A 21,916-nucleotide genomic window follows, 5' to 3' on the forward strand; every position below is an offset into this window, starting at 1 on the left:
GAGTTCAATTTTTTTCTTTACTTTTGATTACAATTGGTTTTATCTGCAAGTGTTTGCACTCTCAAGGGAGGATATGTTGATATTTACATTTCTCAACATTTAAGTTTTCACTGGGCCCAATTTTTGTTCTGATAACTCTAGAAGGCATTTATTAGTTACATCACTGACATAATTTTCATTTTCTCATAATAGTTAACTGGGTCAATGAAACCTTTGGGGGCTGCTCATGAGCTAGCATTAACATGAGCTTTTTGGATGGGGTTCCTTGATTAGTTACCCTGCGTCACTATTAATTTTAGGACTGGTTTTCCCTTCCTAAAACTTATTGTTATCTCCAATGGCCACATTGTGGAATTCTTACTTGAAAAATATTACTACAGAGTATACTATTTTTTGTAAGGGTAAATCAATGAGAAGGCAAATGCATTATTCTCAGATAAACAATTGATGGCCTAGGTTTACTGCTTCATCATCCATTTCCAAGCCTTATTACAGCATGTTTTATTCTTTTAATGGTGAAAATTTAACACTCTTGTTTCCATGCCCTCAAGGTTTAATTTCCTAATACTAGCAGGTCAAATCATTGATAGCTTGAAACTCTTATTTCCTATACTTTATGCCTGCTCAAGAGGTATTTCTGAGACTGAACGCTCTGAGTGGACAAAACAAGGAAAATAAAAATCATTCTCCAACTATGTTATCTATGGCTCAATTCATCAACCTTTGAGGCTTGAAATAAATCTATATATGGGAGATGATTTAGGAAAATATCCTCAGGAATTGCTAGGGAGGTTCTAAGAATACTTTACTGGCTTTTAGCTATCAAGAAAAGAATTATGTATTGTTTAATTTGATTTTATATATACTGTCATTTCAAGTAATAAATGATACTCTGGATAATTTCATAATCTAGAAGACTTTCATAAGCTTTGAAGCTGACTCAAAATGCTATTCTAAACATGCTGAGTATAAGGGCTAATATGTGAATCCATTATGACATATAGACAGTATAATTATTTTAAATACTTTCTATTCCTGAGCTACTACAGAAAAAGTAAATCATCATTCATGGTCACATGTTTAACTATATAGTAAAGACATCTTTCAGTTAAAGTTTCTGCCCTGGGGGATAATCTTTAGTACTCAGCATTCATAAATATTAAAAGTGTGTATAATTTGAAAAAGGTTAATAACAAGTATTTATGAATGCTTTTATGTCATGGTAGGTAACTACTATTCTCTACTATAAAAATGTCACTGACTGTAAAAATAGATCACAAGGCTCACTGGATGGATAATTGGGCACAAGTGGAAAATGGTAAATTGTAGTTTTCTTAATATAAGTAGGACTTTGCATTGGTAAGAGATTATATAACATAGCTTATATAGCTTAAAGATAAAATTCCTGCTAACTTTAATATCTCATCTTTTGAAAAGTTAATTAAAATACGTTGGATTTGCTTCAAAATAATGAGGGTGATATATATTAAACAAGATGGTCTTGTGTTGACCATTTTTGCTCTTGGGTGTTGGGTATATAAAGATTCAGTAATAATGATCCCTACTTTTGTATAAGTTTGAAGTCTTCTATAGTGAATTTTATGAGTATATAGGTATCCTATGAAAATAAAGTTCGGGGCTATTATACAAATGTATTTTTGAAGAGAGAAATATATATTGTGGAATATAAATTGAATTCAACACTAAAAAGTCAGACTGCAGTTCCACACGGAGACTCTGGGCGCCGCTGTCGGCCAGTGCAGGGCAAGCGCTGGCGCCCAGGATTCCTCAGACTCTAGCCTAGGATTTCCTGCGCAGCCTCCAACACAGAGGGAAACCCGCTGACTCTAGGGCTCCCGGCTGCGCAGACTCGCCCAGCACAAGCGGAATCCCAGCCCCAAGACTAGGGGCTCCGCGTGTCCTGGGCTGAACGCTCTTCCAGTGCGATAGCGAGCACTTTCTCCAACTGGAAAGACTGAGACCCAGCGGCAACTGGAGCGCAAGATGGGAGGGAGCTGCGCGCAGAGACGCGGAGCCGGCCGGCTGCAGGTACTGTTCCCCCTCCTGCTGCCTTTGTTCCACCGCGCGCTCTGCGAGCCGATCCGCTACTCGATTCCCGAGGAGCTGGCCAAGGGCTCGGTGGTGGGGAAACTCGCGAAGGATCTAGAGCTCAGTGTTCTGGATGTCTCAGCTCGGAAGCTGCGAGTTAGCGCGGAGAAGCTGCTTTTCAGTGTAGACGCGGAGAGCGGGGACTTACTGGTGAAGGACCGAATAGACCGTGAGCAGATTTGCAAAGAGAGAAGAAGATGTGAGTTGCAGTTGGAAGCCGTGGTGGAAAATCCCTTAAATATTTTCCATATCATTGTGAATGTCGAGGATATTAATGACCATGCCCCTCAATTCGATAAAAAGGAAATACATTTAGAAATTATTGAATCTGCATCTGCAGGTGCACGAATATCCCTTGACCCTGCCATTGACCCCGATATAAACGTGAACTCCATTAAAGATTATCAGATAAACCCTAACCCTTATTTCTCATTAATGGTTAGAGTTAATTCCGACGGTGGCAAATACCCAGAGTTGTCCTTGGAGAAACCCCTAGACCGGGAAGAGCAGCAGGCTCACCGCTTGGTATTGACTGCCTTGGACGGAGGGGACCCGCCGCGAAGTGCCACAGTGCGAGTAGAAATTCTTGTCAGGGACACCAATGACAACCCCCCAGTGTTCAGCAAAGACGAATATAGAGTCAGTATAAGCGAAAGTCTGCCCCCTGGGTCCTCCATATTGCAGGTGACAGCCACTGATCAGGACGAGGGGGTCAATGCCGAAATAAATTACTACTTCAGGAGCACTGATCAGCGTACGAGGCACATGTTCTCATTGGATGAGAAAACAGGCATGATTAAGAATAACCAGTCGCTGGATTTCGAGGACATGGAAAGATATACTATGGAAGTGGAAGCAAAGGATGGAGGTGGTCTCTCTACCCAGTGCAAAGTAATCATAGAAATCTTAGATGAAAACGACAACAGCCCAGAGATAATCATCACTTCTCTCTCTGATGAGATTTTGGAGAATTCCCTCCCAGGAACGGTTGTGGCCCTCTTCAAGACAAGGGACCGCGATTATGGAGGAAATGGAGAAGTCATATGTAATATAGGAAGATTCGTTCCTTTCAAGATTTATTCCTCTTCTAATAATTACTACAAGCTGGTGACGGATGGGGCTCTAGACAGAGAGCGGACTCCAGAATACAACGTCACCATCACAGCCACAGACAGAGGAAAGCTGCCCCTCTCCTCCAGCACCACCATCACTCTGCACATCACCGACATTAACGACAACGCCCCGGTTTTCCAACAGTCCGCCTACCTGGTTCACGTGCCAGAAAACAACCCGCCTGGGGCCTCCATAGCACAGGTCAGCGCCTCCGACCCCGACCTGGGACCCAACGGCCAAGTCTCCTACTCCATCGTGGCCAGCGACCTGGAGCCACAGGCGCTGTCGTCCTATGTGTCCGTGAACCCGCAGAGTGGCGTGGTGTTCGCGCAGCGCGCCTTCGACCACGAGCAGCTGCGCGCCTTCCAACTGACGCTGCAGGCTCGAGACCAGGGCTCACCCGCACTCAGCACCAACGTCAGCCTGCGCGTGTTGGTGACCGACCGCAACGACAACCCGCCAAGGGTGCTTTACCCAGCGCTGGGGCCCGACAGCTCTGCGCTCTTCGACACAGTGCCGCGCGCCGCTCAGCCCGGCTACCTGGTCACCAAGGTGGTGGCGGTGGACGCCGACTCGGGACACAATGCCTGGCTGTCCTACCACGTGCTGCAGGCCAGCGAGCCTGGACTGTTCAGCCTGGGGCTGCGCACGGGCGAGGTGCGCACAGCGCGTGCTTTGGGCGACAGAGATTCGGCCCGCCAGCGCCTGCTGGTCGCTGTGCGTGACGGGGGACAGCCGCCTCTCTCGGCCACTGCCACGCTGCTGCTTGTCTTCGCTGACAGCCTACAAGAGGCACTTCCGGATCTTAGCGACCTCCCCATGCCATCTGACCCCCAGGCTGAGCTGCAGTTTTATCTGGTGATGGCCTTGGCCTTGATCTCCGTGCTCTTCCTCCTGGCGGTGATTTTGGCGGTTGCGCTGCATCTTCGACGCTCCTCCAGCCCATTTGCTTGGGGCTGCTTTCAGCCTGGTTCCTGCTCCAAGTCTGGGCCTGTGGTCCCTCCCAACTACAGCGAGGGAACGTTGCCCTATTCCTACAATCTGTGCGTTGCCCAAGCTGGAAAGTCAGAGTTTAATTTCCTACAATGTAGAGAGCCCTTGCATTCCACTCAAGACATAGTTTGTGGCGATTCTCCTGGGGCCTTAATTTCACTTCAGGGTGAAAAAGATTTGACTTCACATCCTGAAACCCTCACACCGGTGAGTTTCTTTGTCATGTCTTTTGTAATATTCTACTGGTTTCTCATAGTTCATTTTTAGATCTAGAACCATTTTTAGAAAATCCATAACTAATTACTATCTTGTTGTCTCAGTGTTCACTTTTGGCTGGTTATATTTTTCAAGATTTACTTGATTCATAAGTTTCAGAAAGAATGTTACTAAATTGGAGATATCTTATCAAGTTCAAATTAGCAAATGGAGGCTTGGCTTCTTGCCAAATAAATAAATAATAACCTATTAGTTTAAATCCTCTAAGATTTAAAATAAATTTTCTATATCTTTCTATGTTTTTAAAGTTTAATGATATTGTTACTCGTTGGATAACAAAGCACGTGCTCCTTTGAAAGAAATATTTATTGCACACAATCTTGTACGTGCATTTATGTATCTTTCTTCATTATTTTAATAAGTTTTAAGACTGTAAATGTTTGAGGGGTTGATGAATAGATCCATGAAGTCCTGAAATTTTTGCAAGGTTATAGATGTATACATTTTTCTTGGGAGAGGAGTCAAAATTTTGTTTCCATTGCTGAAGTTTCCATGGTCCCCAAAACTTTATACTAATTACCTTAGAGGAAATTTTCTCTTCAATGTTTGGTCCTTCTAGCTTTCTTCTTTTATTTACTTATCTTTTATTGGAACTCAATCTGTACTCTTTCCCAATCTTCTTTCCTCTACATTGTAAGATCAAGAATTTCCAAGAAAGCAAATGAATGTTCTTGCCTTTACATTCAGTTTCTGTCTTGGATTGTCTGATATAAAATCTCTGAAGACAAAAGATAAAAGATAAAATCCTTGAAAAGTTCCATACTTGGGGTATAGTACATAAATACTTCTGAACAACCTTTTCTCTGTATGAAAGGAGTGAACCTCTAAACCCTTCACGTTTGAGGTAAGAATTGCTGCTGGATCTGATGAGCACATACGACTGAAGATGTGTGTACCACTTTACTTTGGGCTTCCAGACAAAACGCTAAGAGAAGAGGTTATTTAATTTGGCATCAGTGCCCCTGATGAAAACAGGTCATTTGATGTAAGCACTTATTTCTTCAAAACCCACATCACTATTTCTAACTTCATTTTTGAAAATTGTAGCACTGGAAATTCATGAACATGTATCTCTTCCAATTACAACACAAGCATGTCCCTCTTAGATTATTTCCTGCTCGATTCATTTAAATAGGTCAAACCAACTTTCAATATTATGTGCCTAAAATTAAAAATACATTTTAAAAGATACATTGAAGTTCAATAAAAGTATTTTAGAAAAGAATATTTTGAAAATCCTTTATACAGTCTTAATGCTAAACACATTTAATTAATTAATTAAGTCTAAAATAAAAAGATTCTAAGTGAATTGTTAGGGGTATATCTCATAGTTTTTATATGAATGTCTAAACATAATTGAACCGTTTAAATCTAAATCTCATATAAAATTGTGAGACTTTTCAGAATATATCTATAAGCTGATAGGAAATAAAATAAATATTACTTACCTCTTAAAGTGAATATATTTCTATTGGAAAAATAAGTGTTGAAATATATATCTAATCAACTATTTTCATTTAATATTGTATAGTACTTTCATTTCACTTTATCCCACCCAGTAAGAAACGTCCTAATAGTAGTTGATTTAATAATATTAGCCGAGCAACCAAAGAAGTAATGTAAAATAAAATCAAAGGTGAGTTGCCTTTGTTTTCTGTGGCGTACATATATAGTGGGTGCAGTAACTTCTGAGGACTCTGAGCGCCGCTGTTCACCTACTAGGAGAGAATCGCAGCCAGCGCTCGGTTTGGATTCTCAGAGCTCTAGCTACACAAAGCTCCACATTCCTACACGCCGGCTCCGCGGTTGGAGAGACACTTACTCCAGAATTTAAGGCGCTCAGGCTACAGAGACTCCCTGCAGCCAGAGAAAGAAAAAGGAACCGGTCAAAACGCACAACGTGTCCAGCGAGGACACTGCCAGAATTCCGTAACCACACAACAATGGCCGCTCAAAGGAATCGCTCCCAGCGCAGCGCGCTGGTTCTGCTCTGCCTTTTCATCCGTGTGCCATGGGAGGCTGATGCCCGGCAGATCCGCTACTCGGTGCCTGAGGAGCTGGACAAAGGCTCCTTCGTGGGCAACATCTCCAAGGACTTGGGGCTGGAGCCCCAGGAGCTGGCGGGGCGCGGAGTCCGCATCGTCTCCAGAGGTAGGACGCAGCTTTTCGCTCTGAGCCCGCGGAGCGGCAGCTTGGTCACCGCGGGCAGGATAGACCGGGAGGAGCTCTGCGCGCAGAGCGCGCGGTGTCTGGTGAATTTTAACATCCTCGTGGAAGATAGGGTGAAACTTTTCGGGATAGAAATAGAAGTGACTGATATCAATGATAATGCCCCCAAATTCCAAGCGGAAACTCTAGACGTAAAGATTAATGAAAACGTCGCCCCAGGAATGCGTTTTCCCCTCCCGGAAGCTGTGGATCCGGATGTGGGCGTGAACTCCCTACAGAGCTACCAGCTCAGCCCCAATAGGCACTTCTCCCTAGCAGTTCAGAGCCGGGCCAATGGTGCCAAGTACCCGGAGCTGGTGCTGGAGCACGCCCTGGACCGGGAGGAAGAGGCACAGCACCACCTGGTCCTCACAGCCTCTGACGGGGGTGACCCTCTCCGGTCTGGCACGGTCCTCATCAGTGTCACGGTCTTCGATACAAATGACAACGCCCCGGTCTTCACCTTACCTGAATACCGAGTGACTGTTCCCGAGAACTTGCCCGTGGGTACACAGCTGCTCACAGTCACAGCCACAGACAGGGATGAAGGAGCCAATGGAGAAGTGACATATTCATTCCGAAAATTACGTGACACGCAGTTGTTGAAATTCCAACTAAACAAAAATACTGGAGAAATAAAAATATCGGAAAATCTAGACTATGAAGAAACGGGTTTCTATGAGATAGAAATACAAGCGGAAGATGGTGGAGCGTATCTCGCCACCGCAAAAGTGTTGATTACAGTAGAAGATGTAAATGACAACAGTCCAGAGGTAACCATCACATCTCTGTTTAGTCCCCTGAAGGAAGATTCACCTCTGGGGACTGTGGTAGCTCTTTTAAACGTGCATGATCTAGACTCTGGGCAGAATGGACAGGTCACCTGTTCCATATCAGAGAATCTGCCATTTAAGCTAGAGAAGTCCATTGACAGTTACTACAGATTGGTGACACACAGGGCTCTGGACAGGGAGCAGGAGTCCTCCTATGACATCACTGTAACAGCCACAGATGGAGGAAGTCCACCCCTATCAACAGAAACTCACCTCACCCTGCAAGTGGCAGATATCAATGACAACGCGCCCACCTTCTCTCGCATGTCCTACTTTACCTATGTCCCAGAGAACAACCCCAGAGGAGCCTCCATCCTCTCAGTGACCGCACTAGACCCAGACAGCAAAGAGAACGCTCAGGTTATTTATTCCCTGGCTGAAGGCACTACCCACGGGGCTCCTCTATCCTCCTACGTCTCCATCAACTCTGACACAGGAGTACTGTATGCACTTCGGTCTTTTGACTATGAGCAGTTTCGGGATCTACAGATGCAGGTGATTGCCACTGATAGTGGGGACCCGCCACTCAGCAGCAACGTGTCACTGAGTCTATTTGTGCTGGACCAGAATGACAACACACCAGAGATTCTGTACCCCTCACTTCCCACTGATGGTTCCACTGGGGTGGAGTTGGCACCCCGCTCTGCAGAACCTGGCTACCTGGTGACCAAGGTCGTGGCAGTGGACAGAGACTCAGGCCAGAATGCCTGGCTGTCCTACCGCCTGCTCAAGGCCAGTGAGCCAGGGCTCTTTGTGGTGGGGCTGCACACAGGAGAGGTGCGCACTGCCCGCACCCTGCTGGACAGAGATGCACTCAAGCAGAGCCTGGTGGTGGCTGTTCAGGACCATGGCCAGCCTCCTCTCTCAGCAACTGTCACATTCACTGTGGCCTTGGCCAACAGCATCCCAGAAGTCCTGGCTGATCTGAGCAGTCTTGAGCCCTCTGCCAACCCTGATGACTCCAGCCTAACACTCTACCTGGTGGTGGCAGTGGCTGCTGTGTCCTGTGTTTTTCTCGCCTTTGTCATCATGCTGCTGGCACTCAGGCTGAGGCGCTGGCATAAGTCACATCTGCTCCAGGCTTCTGGAGGGGGGTTGGCAGGTGTGCCCGCCTCAAACTTTGTGGGCGTGGACGGAGTGCGGGCGTTCCTGCAGACCTATTCCCATGAGGTCTCCCTCACTGCGGACTCACGGAAGAGTCACCTGATCTTCCCACAGCCCAACTATGCTGACACCCTCATCAGCCAGGAGAGCTGTGAGAAAAAGGATCCTTTGTCTTTGTTAGATGATTCAAAGTTTCCTATAGAAGATACTCCTTTGGTGCCAGTGAGTTCAATTTTTACTCCTTTCCTTTCACTTAAAAAATTATGATTGGATTTGCTTTTAGGTTTGCAGCATGGTGATGGGAATTTTTAATCTTCATTATTTCACTTTTCCTTAGTTTCAATTTGCTTCTTGCTAAAATGCTCCAGAGTAGAGCTTGCCTGTTAACACTATAATTTTATATTATTAACGCTATAATTTTATTCTCTGATAAATGTGTGCATAATGACAATGAAGGTCTTCTGTCTTAAGATTGTAACAATTAGCTTTGCAGAGCCTTATATTTTATGTGTGTTGTCCTGTTGGCCACATGCTGAAACCCTGTCTCTGGTTTTGAAGGTAGGTCTGGTAAAAATAGGTAAATGTCAGAAACAAATGCGTAAGCATCACTGGAAACATGACTCAACACAAAGCCACTCAATGTTGTTCTTCCTAAAGAGAAGGGACCTTTGTGGTTACAGTTTCCAAATGTACCTTGTGATGACAGATACAAGTGAATATACTTCCTAGAGATTTAAAATTTTCATCAATAGTCTATAAGGAACCATAAGAATGTGTGCTTAAATTTTTCCAAGTGTGATCATGCCTGGTAACACTGCAGCATCCTTTTTGCCTGTGATTCTAGGTTATGTGCTCGACTGGGTTCCTGGGAGACATAGAGAAGGTTAAATTAAGCAAATGTTGTATTATGCCCTCTTTGTATTTTTTGTTAGGTTCTCCAACCTCTGAGGCTGAAAATGCATGTATGTTGATTAGGGAGACAGATTTGTTCATGTTCCCAAGAACAAGAGCAAGGGATGTGTACCAAGAGTATTTCAGTGGCTCCTTAATGTAGTGGAAGAAAGATCCACCTGAATCTCTGAAATTGAGTCAAAATAAACTTAAAGTCAAGAAAGAGATATTATATCTGTGGGAGATCTGATCAAAATATAAGTAGAGAAGTACACAAAATAATTCTAATCAAAGTATCAGTGGAATTACTGCTGAACCTATCTGGGTTATTGTGGATGGTGATGTATTGATTTGATATCTTACTTTTAATTTATTGCTAATATTCTTCTACATTAATATGGTGGCATAAAGGCAAAGAGTGTCCCAGTGTGAGAACATTACTTTTTTAATGTTATTCAACGTTTGTTCAATGATAGTTCTGCAGAAGAACACATCCTTTAGGGTCATAGTTATTAACTTTTCAATCATTGAACTGTCACTTAAAATTTCTGTCCATGAGAGTCAAAATTATTATGCATCCACCTCAAATAATTATTTTATTTTGCAAAATACAGTATTTTAAAAACTACTCTGACATGTTAAGCAATTTTTTATATAGTTACTTAAAAGCATCACAGGACACTTTGAATTATTGCAATCAATATGGCAATGGTTACATTCTACTTTCTAATATTCTAGACAAATATAAGATCAAAGATCAAAAAAAGGTTTTTTGCTTATCTTCAGTACTTCCCTTTGTGGATAATAATTCTTAAAAAAACAATGATCACCTCTGGATGGAAGAACTGGGGAGCAATGTGCCATGGAATAGAAACCTACTTTTCACTTTACAGCCTTTCATGCCTTATTTGACTTTTAAAAATACTTTTATCTATTCAAATTTATATAAAGTTTTAAAATATAAAAATATATAGTTTTGATCATGTGAAAAATGTGCTTCGTGGTAAAAATGGAATCATGAAGGGTTAGGATTCAAATATTTTAGCTGTTAGCTTACATTCAAAGAAAAAGATTGCCTGAAATAAAGAAAATCTAGCCTGCAGTTCCACACGGAGACTCTGGGCGCCGCTGTCGGCCAGTGCAGGGCAAGCGCTGACGCCCAGGATTCCTCAGCCTCTAGCCTAGGATTTCCTGCGCAGCCTCCAACACAGAGGGAAACCCGCTGGCCCTAGGGCTCCCGGCTGCGCAGGCTCGTCCAGCACAAGCGGAATCACAGCCCCAGGACTTGGGGCTCCGCGTGTCCTGGGCTGAACGCTCTTCCAGTGCGATAGTGAGCACTTTCTCCAACTGGAAAGACTGAGACCCAGCGGCAACTGGAGCGCAAGATGGGAGGGAGCTGCGCGCAGAGACGCGGAGCCGGCCGGCTGCAGGTACTGTTTCCCCTCCTGCTGCCTTTGTTCCACCGCGCGCTCTGCGAGCCGATCCGCTACTCGATTCCCGAGGAGCTGGCCAAGGGCTCGGTGGTGGGGAAACTCGCGAAAGATCTAGAGCTCAGTGTTCTGGATGTCTCAGCTCGGAAGCTGCGAGTTAGCGCGGAGAAGCTGCTTTTCAGTGTAGACGCGGAGAGCGGGGACTTACTGGTGAAGGACCGAATAGACCGTGAGCAGATTTGCAAAGAGAGAAGAAGATGTGAGTTGCAGTTGGAAGCCGTGGTGGAAAATCCCTTAAATATTTTCCATATCATTGTGAATGTCGAGGATATTAATGACCATGCCCCTCAATTCCATAAAGATGAAATAAACTTAGAAATCAGTGAATCTGTCAGCCCAGGAACGGGAACGATTCTTGACTCTGCAAAAGATCCTGATATAAGTATGAATTCACTGAGCAAATACCAACTAAGTCCTAATGAATATTTCTCTTTGGTGGTAAAAGACAATCCCGATGGTGGCAAATATCCAGAATTAATACTAAAGAAGAACCTGGACCGAGAAACGCAGAGCGCCCACCACTTAGTACTAACAGCCTTAGATGGTGGGGATCCACCACGAAGTGGCACTGCTCGGATCCGAATCCTGGTGGTGGATGCCAATGATAACCCCCCTGTGTTCAGCCAAGATGTGTATAGGGCCAGCATTCCAGAAAACGTGCCCCGGGGGACCTCTGTGCTGAGAGTGAGCGCCACAGACCAGGATGAAGGCTCCAATGCAGAGGTCACCTATTCCTTCTTTGGTGTGGCTGATAAAGCCCAGCACGTGTTCTCTTTGGATTCTGCTACAGGAAACATCATAACTCATCAACCCTTGGATTTTGAAGAAGTGGACAGATATATAATGGATGTAGAAGCAAAGGACCGAGGATCTCTCTCTACACGATGTAAAGTAATTATAGAGGTTCTAGACGAAAACGACAACAGCCCAGAAATAATCATTACTTCTCTCTCTGATCAGATTTTGGAGAATTCCCTTCCAGGAATGGTTGTGGCCCTCTTCAAGACAAGAGACTTAGATTCCAGAGAAAATGGAGAAGTCACATGTAATTTAAGTAGAAATAGTCCATTTAAGATTCATTCTTCTTCTAATAATTACTACAAGCTGGTGACCGATGGGGCTCTAGACCGAGAGCGGACTCCAGAATACAACGTCACCATCACAGCAACAGACAGAGGAAAGCTGCCCCTCTCCTCCAGCACCACCATCACTCTGCACATCACCGACATTAACGACAACGCCCCGGTTTTCCAACAGTCCGCCTACCTGGTCCACGTGCCAGAAAACAACCCGCCTGGGGCCTCCATAGCACAGGTCAGCGCCTCCGATCCCGACCTGGGACCCAACGGCCAAGTCTCCTACTCCATCGTGGCCAGCGACCTGGAGCCACAGGCGCTGTCGTCCTACGTGTCCGTGAACCCGCAGAGCGGTGTGGTGTTTGCGCAGCGCGCCTTCGACCATGAGCAGCTGCGCGCCTTCCAACTGACGCTGCAGGCTCGAGACCAGGGCTCACCCGCACTCAGCACCAATGTCAGCCTGCGCGTGTTGGTGACCGACCGCAACGACAACGCGCCAAGGGTGCTTTACCCTGCACTGGGGCCCGACAGCTCTGCGCTCTTCGACACAGTGCCGCGCGCCGCTCAGCCCGGCTACCTGGTCACCAAGGTGGTGGCGGTGGACGCAGACTCGGGACACAATGCCTGGCTATCCTACCACGTGCTGCAGGCCAGCGAGCCTGGACTGTTTAGCCTGGGGCTGCGCACGGGCGAGGTGCGCACAGCGCGTGCTTTGGGCGACAGAGATTCGGCCCGCCAGCGCCTGCTGGTCGCGGTGCGTGACGGGGGACAGCCGCCTCTCTCGGCCACTGCCACGCTGCTGCTGGTCTTCGCTGACAGCCTACAAGAGGCGCTTCCGGATTTTAGCGACCGCCCCACACCTTCTGACCCCCAGGCTGAGCTGCAGTTTTATCTGGTGGTGGCTTTGGCCTTGATCTCGGTACTCTTCCTATTGGCTGTGATTCTGGCGGTTGCTCTGCACCTGCGACGCTCCTCCAGCCCCGCCGCTGGCGGCTGCTTTGGGTCTGTTCTTTGCTCCAAATCTGGACTGGAGATTCCCCCCAACTACAGTGAGGGTACTTTGCCCTATGCCTATAATTTGTGTGTGCCTGGGGATCAAACTAGTCCAGCATTTAATTTTCTCACGTCTGCTGACCATTGTCCAGCCAAGCAGGATACTCTCAACAAAGACAGCTCTTCAGGACTATTGGCTAGCATTCTAACTCCTAGTGTTGAAGCAGATAGGAAGACTTTAAAACAGGTAAGTAGTTAAAATAATGCTTCTTACATTCCAAACTGCTAATATATACCAATATGTAGATCCTGTGTTCAATCTCTTGATAGAGTTCCTAAAATAAATCTTGGTCAGATCTATCAGTATCAATGTTAAGACTAAAGTTAACAATGCTGCGATCCTTCTAATATTCAAATGCATCTTAAAGGAAATATATAGAGAGATCTCAGGTGAAATTTTCGTGAAATAAAGAGCTTTTAATTAAGGATGTGGTATACAGGTACTTGTATATTATGGTATTTTAAAATAACCCTAATACCATCCAAATTTTCTCAAACTGGGACCGTGCTGGTTCCACATGCAAAAATGCTGTGCTCTTCAGTTGGTAAAAATTAATAGGAACGAAACCTAACCAGCAAAATTTTAGTTCCAGTAATAGTTGAAAACTTTTTAAATAATTAAGTACTGCCTTTTAATAATTACTCCTTCCAAAAGTGCTATTGGTAAACTTTTACCATCATATTACGTAACTCTTTGTTTTTCTGCGATTTAAGCTTTCCCTACTCTGTATGAATGATTTTCCAAGAGGTGAGTGTTATTTATTAACTTCTAGAACGGGCACATTAGTTGGGGGTTTTTTACTCGTTGCAATAATGAAATTGGACTCCAGGCGCCGCTGTTCACCAACCAGGGAATGGGAAGCCGAGCGCTAGAGTCCCTTCCTCCCCCACCTCTATAACACAAAGCAGAGTGAGATGGATACTCACGGATCCTGATGCTGGAAACTTAAAGTACGGACTTCCCTGCGCTCTTTAATATATTTTGGATGCAGTTGGCGCGGGACTTCGTAGATGCGTAAGCTGGATCACAACAAGCCGGCACAAGAAACCGCGGAATACCGGCTCAGCCATCGCCATGGGGAATCAGCTACCACGCCTGGACCGCAGCGGGCTGGTCCTACTGAGCATTTTCCTGGGGACACTGCGGGAGTCTGGGGCCGGGCAGATCCGATATTCGGTGCCCGAAGAGACAGACAAAGGCTTCTTCGTGGGCAATATTTCCAAGGACCTCGGGCTGGAGCCCTGGGAGCTGGCGGAGCGCCGCGTCCGCATCGTCTCCAGAGGAAAGACGCAGCTTTTCGCTCTGCATCCGCGAAGTGGCAGCTTGATCACTGCAGGTAGGATAGACCGGGAGGAGCTCTGTGAGACGATGTCCTCCTGTTTTTTAAATATGGAGGTACTTGTGGAAGATACCCTGAAGATTTACGGAGTGGAAGTGGAAATAATGGATATTAATGATAACGCCCCCAGCTTCGGGGAGGAGGAAATAGAAATAAAAGTCAGTGAGCACGCAACACCGGGATCGCGATTTCCCCTTCCTAACGCTAGGGATCCAGACGTAGGAATGAATGCCCTACAGCGCTACCAGCTCAATCCTAATAGTTACTTTTCCTTGCAAGTGCGAGGCGGAACCAATGGGGCCAAGAATCCCGAGCTAGTGCTGGAGGGGGGCCTGGACCGAGAGAAAGAGTCTGCTCACCTCCTCCTGCTCACAGCCTTAGATGGAGGAGATCCCATTCGCCAGGGCACTGTTCCCATTCGTGTGGTAGTCCTCGACGTCAATGACCATATCCCAAAGTTTACACAGTCTGTATATCAAGTGAGTGTCCCTGAGAACCTCAGCTCTGGAACTCGGGTGCTCACGGTAAACGCGACTGATCCAGATGAGGGAGTCAATGGGGAGGTGGTGTATTCATTTCGGAATGTAGAAAGCAAAGCTTCTGAAATATTCCACTTGGATTCCAGAACTGGAGAAGTCTCAATACAGGGGCCTCTGGATTTTGAGAAATATAGGTTCTATGAGATGGAAATTCAAGGCCAAGATGGTGGAGGTCTCTCAACCACTGCTAAGATGTTGATCACAATTGTGGATGTGAATGATAATGCCCCAGAAATAACTATCACATCTTCTACCAACTCAGTGCTGGAAAACTCTCCTCCAGGTACAGTAATTGCTCTTCTAAATGTGCAAGATCAAGACTCCGGAGAAAATGGTCAAGTTTCTTGTTTCATTCCTAAACATCTGCCTTTTAATTTAGAAAAGACCTATGGAAATTACTATAAGTTGATAACAAACAGAGCACTGGACAGAGAGCAGATCCAAAGCTACAATATAACATTGACAGCTACAGATCAGGGAAGTCCACCCTTGTCTACAAAAACTCACATCTCACTGAATGTAGCGGATGACAACGATAACCCACCCACTTTTGCCCACTCCTCTTACTCTGCCTATATTCCTGAAAACAACCCCAGAGGAGCCTCCTTTTTCTCAGTGACAGCACTTGATTGGGACAGCAAAGAAAATGCCAGGGTCACCTACTCCCTGGTTGAGGACACCATTCAAGGAGTTCCCCTGTCCTCTTACATTTCCATCAACTCAGACACTGGTGTCCTGTATGCACTGTGCTCCTTCGACTATGAGCAGCTCCGAGACCTGCAGCTACAGGTGATGGCACAGGATAGTGGGGATCCTCCACTCAGCAGCAATGTGTCCCTGAGCATATTTGTGCTAGACCAGAACGACAATGCACCAGAGATCCTGTATCCTGCACTCCCCACTGATGGCTCCACTGGGGTGGAGCTGGCGCCCCGCTCCGCAGAGCCGGGCTACCTGGTAACCAAAGTGGTCGCAGTGGACAGAGACTCAGGCCAGAATGCCTGGCTGTCCTACCGCCTGCTCAAGGCCAGTGAGCCAGGGCTCTTTGTGGTGGGGCTGCACACAGGAGAGGTACGCACTGAGCGTGCCCTGCTGGACAGAGATGCACTCAAGCAGAGCCTGGTGGTAGTGGTCCAAGACCATGGCCATCCCCCACTCTCAGCCACCGTCACCCTCACTGTGGCTGTAGCTGACAGCATCCCAGAGGTCCTGGCAGACCTGGGCAGCCTGGAGTCTCCCACCAACCCCGATGATTCAGGCCTTACATTGTACCTGGTGATGGCGGTGGCTGCAGTCTCCTGCGTCTTTCTCGCTTTTGTCGTCATACTTCTGGCACTCAGACTGCGGCGCTGGCACACATCACGGCTGCTCCCGGCTTCAGGAGCTGGGTTGGCAGGTGTGCCTGCCTCTCACTTTGTGGGCGTTGATGGGGTGCGGGCATTCCTGCAGACCTATTCCCACGAGGTCTCCCTCACTGCAGACTCGAGGAAGAGTCACCTGATCTTCCCGCAGCCCAACTACGCTGACACGCTCATCAGCCAGGAGAGCTGTGAGAAAAGCGAGCCTCTCTTGATAGTTGAAGATTCAGTTACCGGTTTGGGCAAATGTGATCCTACAACTAATCAGGTGAGATTTTTTTTTCCCTGCCTCACAATTATTAGTGTCTCTACAGAAGTCCATTAAATTGCTTTTTCTCTTTTTTTTTGATGAGTCTCTTTTGAAAAGTGTTGGGGGGCATATTCAGTTCATACAGACTTAGAGCAATACATGTGAGTTTGTGTATTTTACCTGTAATCAAATCACCATTTTTCAGAAAGGTTTAGTGAAAGTCATTTTTTTTTTAGTCCTGGTTTTCCTTTAAATCCAGAGGTCTCATTTTGCTATCATGGCCTGTTCTATAGTAAGTTGAATTTAGTAATACTTTTCTATTATCAGTGTCTGTGGCTATCAGTGTAAACTGGTTATGACTCTCCAACATTTATTTATTTCCCTATTTAAACTTTGCATCGCCTCCATGATTATAATTATATTTTACCATTATTTGCTTTACTTCTGATGCTCAGATTTGACCCTGTTGATTCAACAGAGTACTCTCTCTAGCTCTTTTTCTTATCTATCTACATACACACAGTCACACATATGTCTACATTTATGCATGTAAGCTTTTTAGCACAAAACAACTATATTTTCATTTTTGATGGCTGGTAATGTGTTTAGACCCTGTTGATCATTTCAACATTATCTCACTTATTTATCCCACCAAAACAGACATGTTGACTGCCTTTTAATTACGAGACTCCCTTGTGAGAAGAAATGTAGAACACACGTTTTCCCTTATGTTCTAGACATCTTTTCTATTTCTACAGTGAAGTCATTAGGTAGTTTGGAGAGATAATTGAGTTGTTGAACTGGTGCTATTTCCTTTTATTCTTTTACTTATACTTTAGTGTATGTGTTAAAGGCTTTTTTTTTAATGTAAAGTCACAGAAATAATTAATTTTAATCCAGTGCTTCTCAAAAAATTATTTTCAAATCTGTTAAGCATGTTTACATTTTTCATATTTATTCATAGGGAATAGTTTGTGAATATAAGAGATGGAGTGGGTTTTTGGACTTCATAATAGACTGATTTAGCTGGTATTCCTTTGGATACTTTTGTTTGTCTTCAATATGCCCGTGAGTCATAGATTCCCTGTTTCTGTCCTTCGTAAATTCATTTTGTATCATGTCTACGTATACTCAGTTCTTGTATTCAGAACCAACCTGTTATTGAAGCCCTAAGAGTTACCTACTAACACACACATTACCTGAAGCAAGGTGTAGGAAAGTCAAGTATGGCGAGGAAACCAGTTAGGGTACTCGATCACAGGAGTCATCTCCATAATCAGTCCAGCTCCTCACTCTCACACCGCTTCTAGATATTTGGTGCAAATTATTTGTATACTCGTGTTCCCCTTTAGGAATTTGCCTTAATGTAATTAACTGTGCATAGCATATTTAATAATTGGGCAAAAAAAAAAGGTTCAACTGTAGGAAAGGGAAGTCTTGTAACAGATGCCTAAATTTGTCTTGAATCAAGAAAATGTTCTTGTGTTCAGAGCATCTCGGGATAGAATTATGTTTATAGAATTCCAAACTGGGACAAAGATTGGACACATTTCATTTGAACTGAAATTAGATGAATAAAAAGGATATGAGGTATTTTTCTGGGAGAGGGAAGTGTTCTGTGTCTTTTAAAATGTAGTCTATCAAGATCTTGGAAAATAAAAAGGAAAGGATGGTTTTGAAACTTAAGCTTAAGAAGGTTATTTTGACACAAAGGTAGTAAAGTTCTGGTCAGGAGCAACATGTGATCCAATAAAATCATGGACAGAGCCCTGACCAGTATGGGTGTGGCTCAGTTGGTTGGTCATTTCCCGCAAAGCGAAAGGTGGCCAGTGGGATTCCAGGTCAGGGCATATGCCTGGGTCCCTGGTTGATGCATACAAGAGTCAACCTATCTATATTTCTCTCTCACATTCGCTGTTTCTCTCCCTCTTTCTCCCTCCCTTCCCCTCTCTCTAAAAATAAATAAAATCTATAAAGAAAATACCTTCACATTTCCTGTCATTAAATTCCTATGGTGACCTACTAGGGTATACTTTTATAAGTAACAACAAAGACCTGGTGGCAGTGTCCGTCCTCATCCTGAGTGCACACTATATAGCTTTGAGATCTCCTCCAGTTTCCTCTGGTAAATGGAAGAGGGAAGTTTATCTGCACATATGAGTGAATCTAATACTGGGTGTCATTGCATGGCTGTCAAAATTTCTCCATGCCACTTGGTGGGGCTATTTTCTCACGTGGTCTTTGTTCGAAGTCTGGAGAGAAGACTGCTTTGTTCTTCCAGTATCTTCACTGCCTCCGATTACAAAAACACAAACTTATCTCATTCGTGGGTTAGTGGCTCTCCTACAGGATCCCATCTCTAAGGAACTTGGGTAGTAAACACTGGAAAACAGATCCATCCAAAACTCACAAATTGACTCCTTTCCTATGCACCAGTCCAACACAGCTGTTGGAATAGTAAATCCCAATTGTTTGCAAGGCTCTGGCTGCAGTTTTCAAAACAGACTCCGAGCGCCGCTGTTGGCCAATGTGCTGCAAGAGCTGGAGTCCAGGATCCACCCCGGCGATTTTCTGCGCAGCCACAAAAGCAAGTACAGAAGGAGAGGGAGCCGGACGCCGCTGCTCCGCAAACCTGATTTCAGAATACCGATTGGAATACCTTCAAACTGGGAGCCTTGAGTTTTCTACGCGGTGGGAGTAGGTATTTTAAACGCAATTTGTAAAGAAAACGTCTCAACGCCAGAGGCTGCGGCAGGACAGAGAAGGATGGGAAACAGGGCGAAGCAGAGGAGCAGTACCCGGCGGCGGCGGCAAGTACTCTTTCCCTTCCTGCTGCCTTTGTTCTGCGGGGCGCTCTCCGAGCAGATCAGCTACTCCATCCCGGAAGAAATGGCCAGCGGCTCTGCAGTGGGGAACCTCGCTAAGGACCTGGGGCTGCGTGTACGGGATTTATTGACCCGCAACCTCAGAGTTAGTGCAGAGAAACAGTACTTGACCATAAACACGGAGAATGGGAACTTACTTGTGAGTGGTAGAATAGACCGGGAGTCGCTGTGCCCTCAAAACCCCGTGTGTGTCCTGCCCTTAGAGATTGTCGCAGAGAACCCTCTAAATGTTTTTCACGTAAATGTGATGATAGAAGATATAAATGACAATCCACCTCATTTTCCCCAAAATAGCATTGCTTTACAAATCAATGAACTTGCAATTCCAGGATCTCGGTTTGGTCTGGAATCTGCTATAGATGCAGATGTAGGGCCCAACTCTCTCCAGAGTTACCAACTCAGCCATAATGAGCACTTCTCTCTGATGAAAACAAGTAAGACAGAAGGCAAGAACGCCCCAGAACTACTGTTGGAGAAGCCCCTGGACCGAGAACGACAGAGCTCCCACCTCCTGGTCCTGACAGCAGTGGATGGGGGTGACCCAGTCCGAACTGGCACCACTCAAGTCAGGATCGAAGTCACTGATGCCAACGATAACCCCCCAGTGTTCAGTCAGGATGTGTACAAAGTCAGCCTGCGTGAGAACTTGCCCCCGGGCACCTCTGTGCTAACGGTGACAGCCACCGACCAAGATGAGGGCGTCAATGCGGAGATCACCTACTCCTTCAAAACAGTAGGAGATGTTGGAAATATGTTCACACTAGATCATCAAAGTGGAGAAATTAAATCCAAAGACCCTATAGACTTCGAAAACAGTAGCAGTTATACCATAACCATAGAAGCCAAGGACGGTGGAGGCATGGCCACCGAATGCAAAATTATACTAGAAATTCTAGATGAGAATGACAACGCCCCAGAGGTGGTTTTCACGTCCGTGTCTAGTTCCATAATGGAGGACGCAGAGCCTGGGACAGTAATTGCTTTGTTCAAAACACATGATAAAGATTCGGGAGAAAACGGGCAGGTCTCATGCCTCATAAAAGAGAAAGTTCCTTTTAGAATTCAGTCTTCCGCCAATAACTACTACAAGCTTGTAACAGATGGGACCCTGGATCGGGAACAAACCCCGGAGTACAATGTCACCATCACAGCCACTGACAAAGGCAAGCCGCCCCTCTCCTCCAACAGAAGAGTCACCCTACACATCGGGGACGTCAATGACAACCCTCCAGTTTTCCAACAGTCCGCCTACCTGGTTCACGTGCCAGAAAACAACCCGCCTGGGGCCTCCATTGCTCAGGTCAGCGCCTCCGATCCCGACCTGGGACCCAACGGCCACGTCTCCTACTCCATCGTGGCCAGCGACCTGGAGCCACAGGCGCTGTCGTCCTATGTGTCCGTGAACCCACAGAGCGGCGTGGTGTTCGCGCAGCGCGCCTTCGACCACGAGCAGCTACGCGCCTTCCAACTGACGCTGCAGGCTCGCGACCAGGGCTCGCCAGCGCTCCGCGCCAACGTCAGCCTGCGCGTGTTGGTGACCGACCGCAACGACAACGCGCCAAGGGTGCTTTACCCTGCACTGGGGCCCGACAGCTCTGCGCTCTTCGACACAGTGCCGCGCGCCGCTCAGCCGGGCTACCTGGTCACCAAGGTGGTGGCGGTGGACGCCGACTCGGGACACAATGCCTGGCTATCCTACCACGTGCTGCAGGCCAGCGAGCCTGGACTGTTCAGCTTGGGGCTGCGCACGGGCGAGGTGCGCACAGCGCGTGCTTTGGGCGACAGGGACTCGGCCCGCCAGCGCCTGCTGGTCGCTGTGCGTGATGGGGGACAGCCGCCTCTCTCCGCCACCGCTACACTGCACCTGGTCTTCGCTGACAGCCTACAAGAGATACTGCCAGACCTCAGCGACCATCAGACACCCTCTGACCCCCAGGCTGAGCTGCAGTTTTACCTGGTGATGGCTTTGGCCTTGATCTCGGTACTCTTCCTCCTGGCGGTGATTCTGGCGGTAGCCATGCGCTTGCGACGCTCCTCCAGCCTGGCTACCTGGCGCTGCTTTGAGCCTGGTCTCTGTACTAAGACTGGACCAGGGGTTTCTCCCAACTACAACGAAGGAACTTTGCCTTATTCCTACAATCTGTACGTTGCCTCCAATTCTCAGGAAACGCGGTTTAATTTTCTCTCTAGGACGCCAGAAACTGCCCCTCCACAAGATCTTTCTCATGAAGCATCTTTGGTAGTAAGTGTCACTGAGAAGAATAACAAGTTAAGCTTTAACTCTGTTGCTTTTACTCACGTGAGTTTCAATGAATGCCTTTTATCTAGAAATGGTTTGGTTTATTTATTTTTTTACTCTATTAAATACAAAGAGATGAAAATGCATGAGAAAGGGCTT

At 46.1% G+C, this 21,916-nt stretch overlaps 1 protein-coding gene across 18 annotated transcripts in view; it reads left to right on the forward strand.

The window, feature by feature from the left end:
• LOC114509216 (protocadherin gamma-C4) overlaps nucleotides 1-21,916 on the forward strand; it is a 140,286-nt gene that overhangs the window by 62,455 nt on the left and 55,915 nt on the right. Inside the window, exon 1 of one of the 18 annotated variants that reach the window (XM_028527437.2) lies at nucleotides 5-4,422. The exons of 11 other annotated variants lie outside the window; for them this stretch is intronic. In XM_028527437.2, coding sequence (XP_028383238.1) covers nucleotides 2,005-4,422 — 2,418 coding nt within the window. In that variant the 5' untranslated portion in view covers nucleotides 5-2,004. 6 more of the 18 variants (XM_036014902.1, XM_028527436.2, XM_036014905.1 and 3 more) reach the window with 6 other exon arrangements.

This window comes from Phyllostomus discolor, chromosome 13 (genome assembly GCF_004126475.2).
Source record: "Phyllostomus discolor isolate MPI-MPIP mPhyDis1 chromosome 13, mPhyDis1.pri.v3, whole genome shotgun sequence".
In the NCBI taxonomy this organism is placed as follows: Eukaryota; Metazoa; Chordata; class Mammalia; order Chiroptera; family Phyllostomidae; genus Phyllostomus; species Phyllostomus discolor.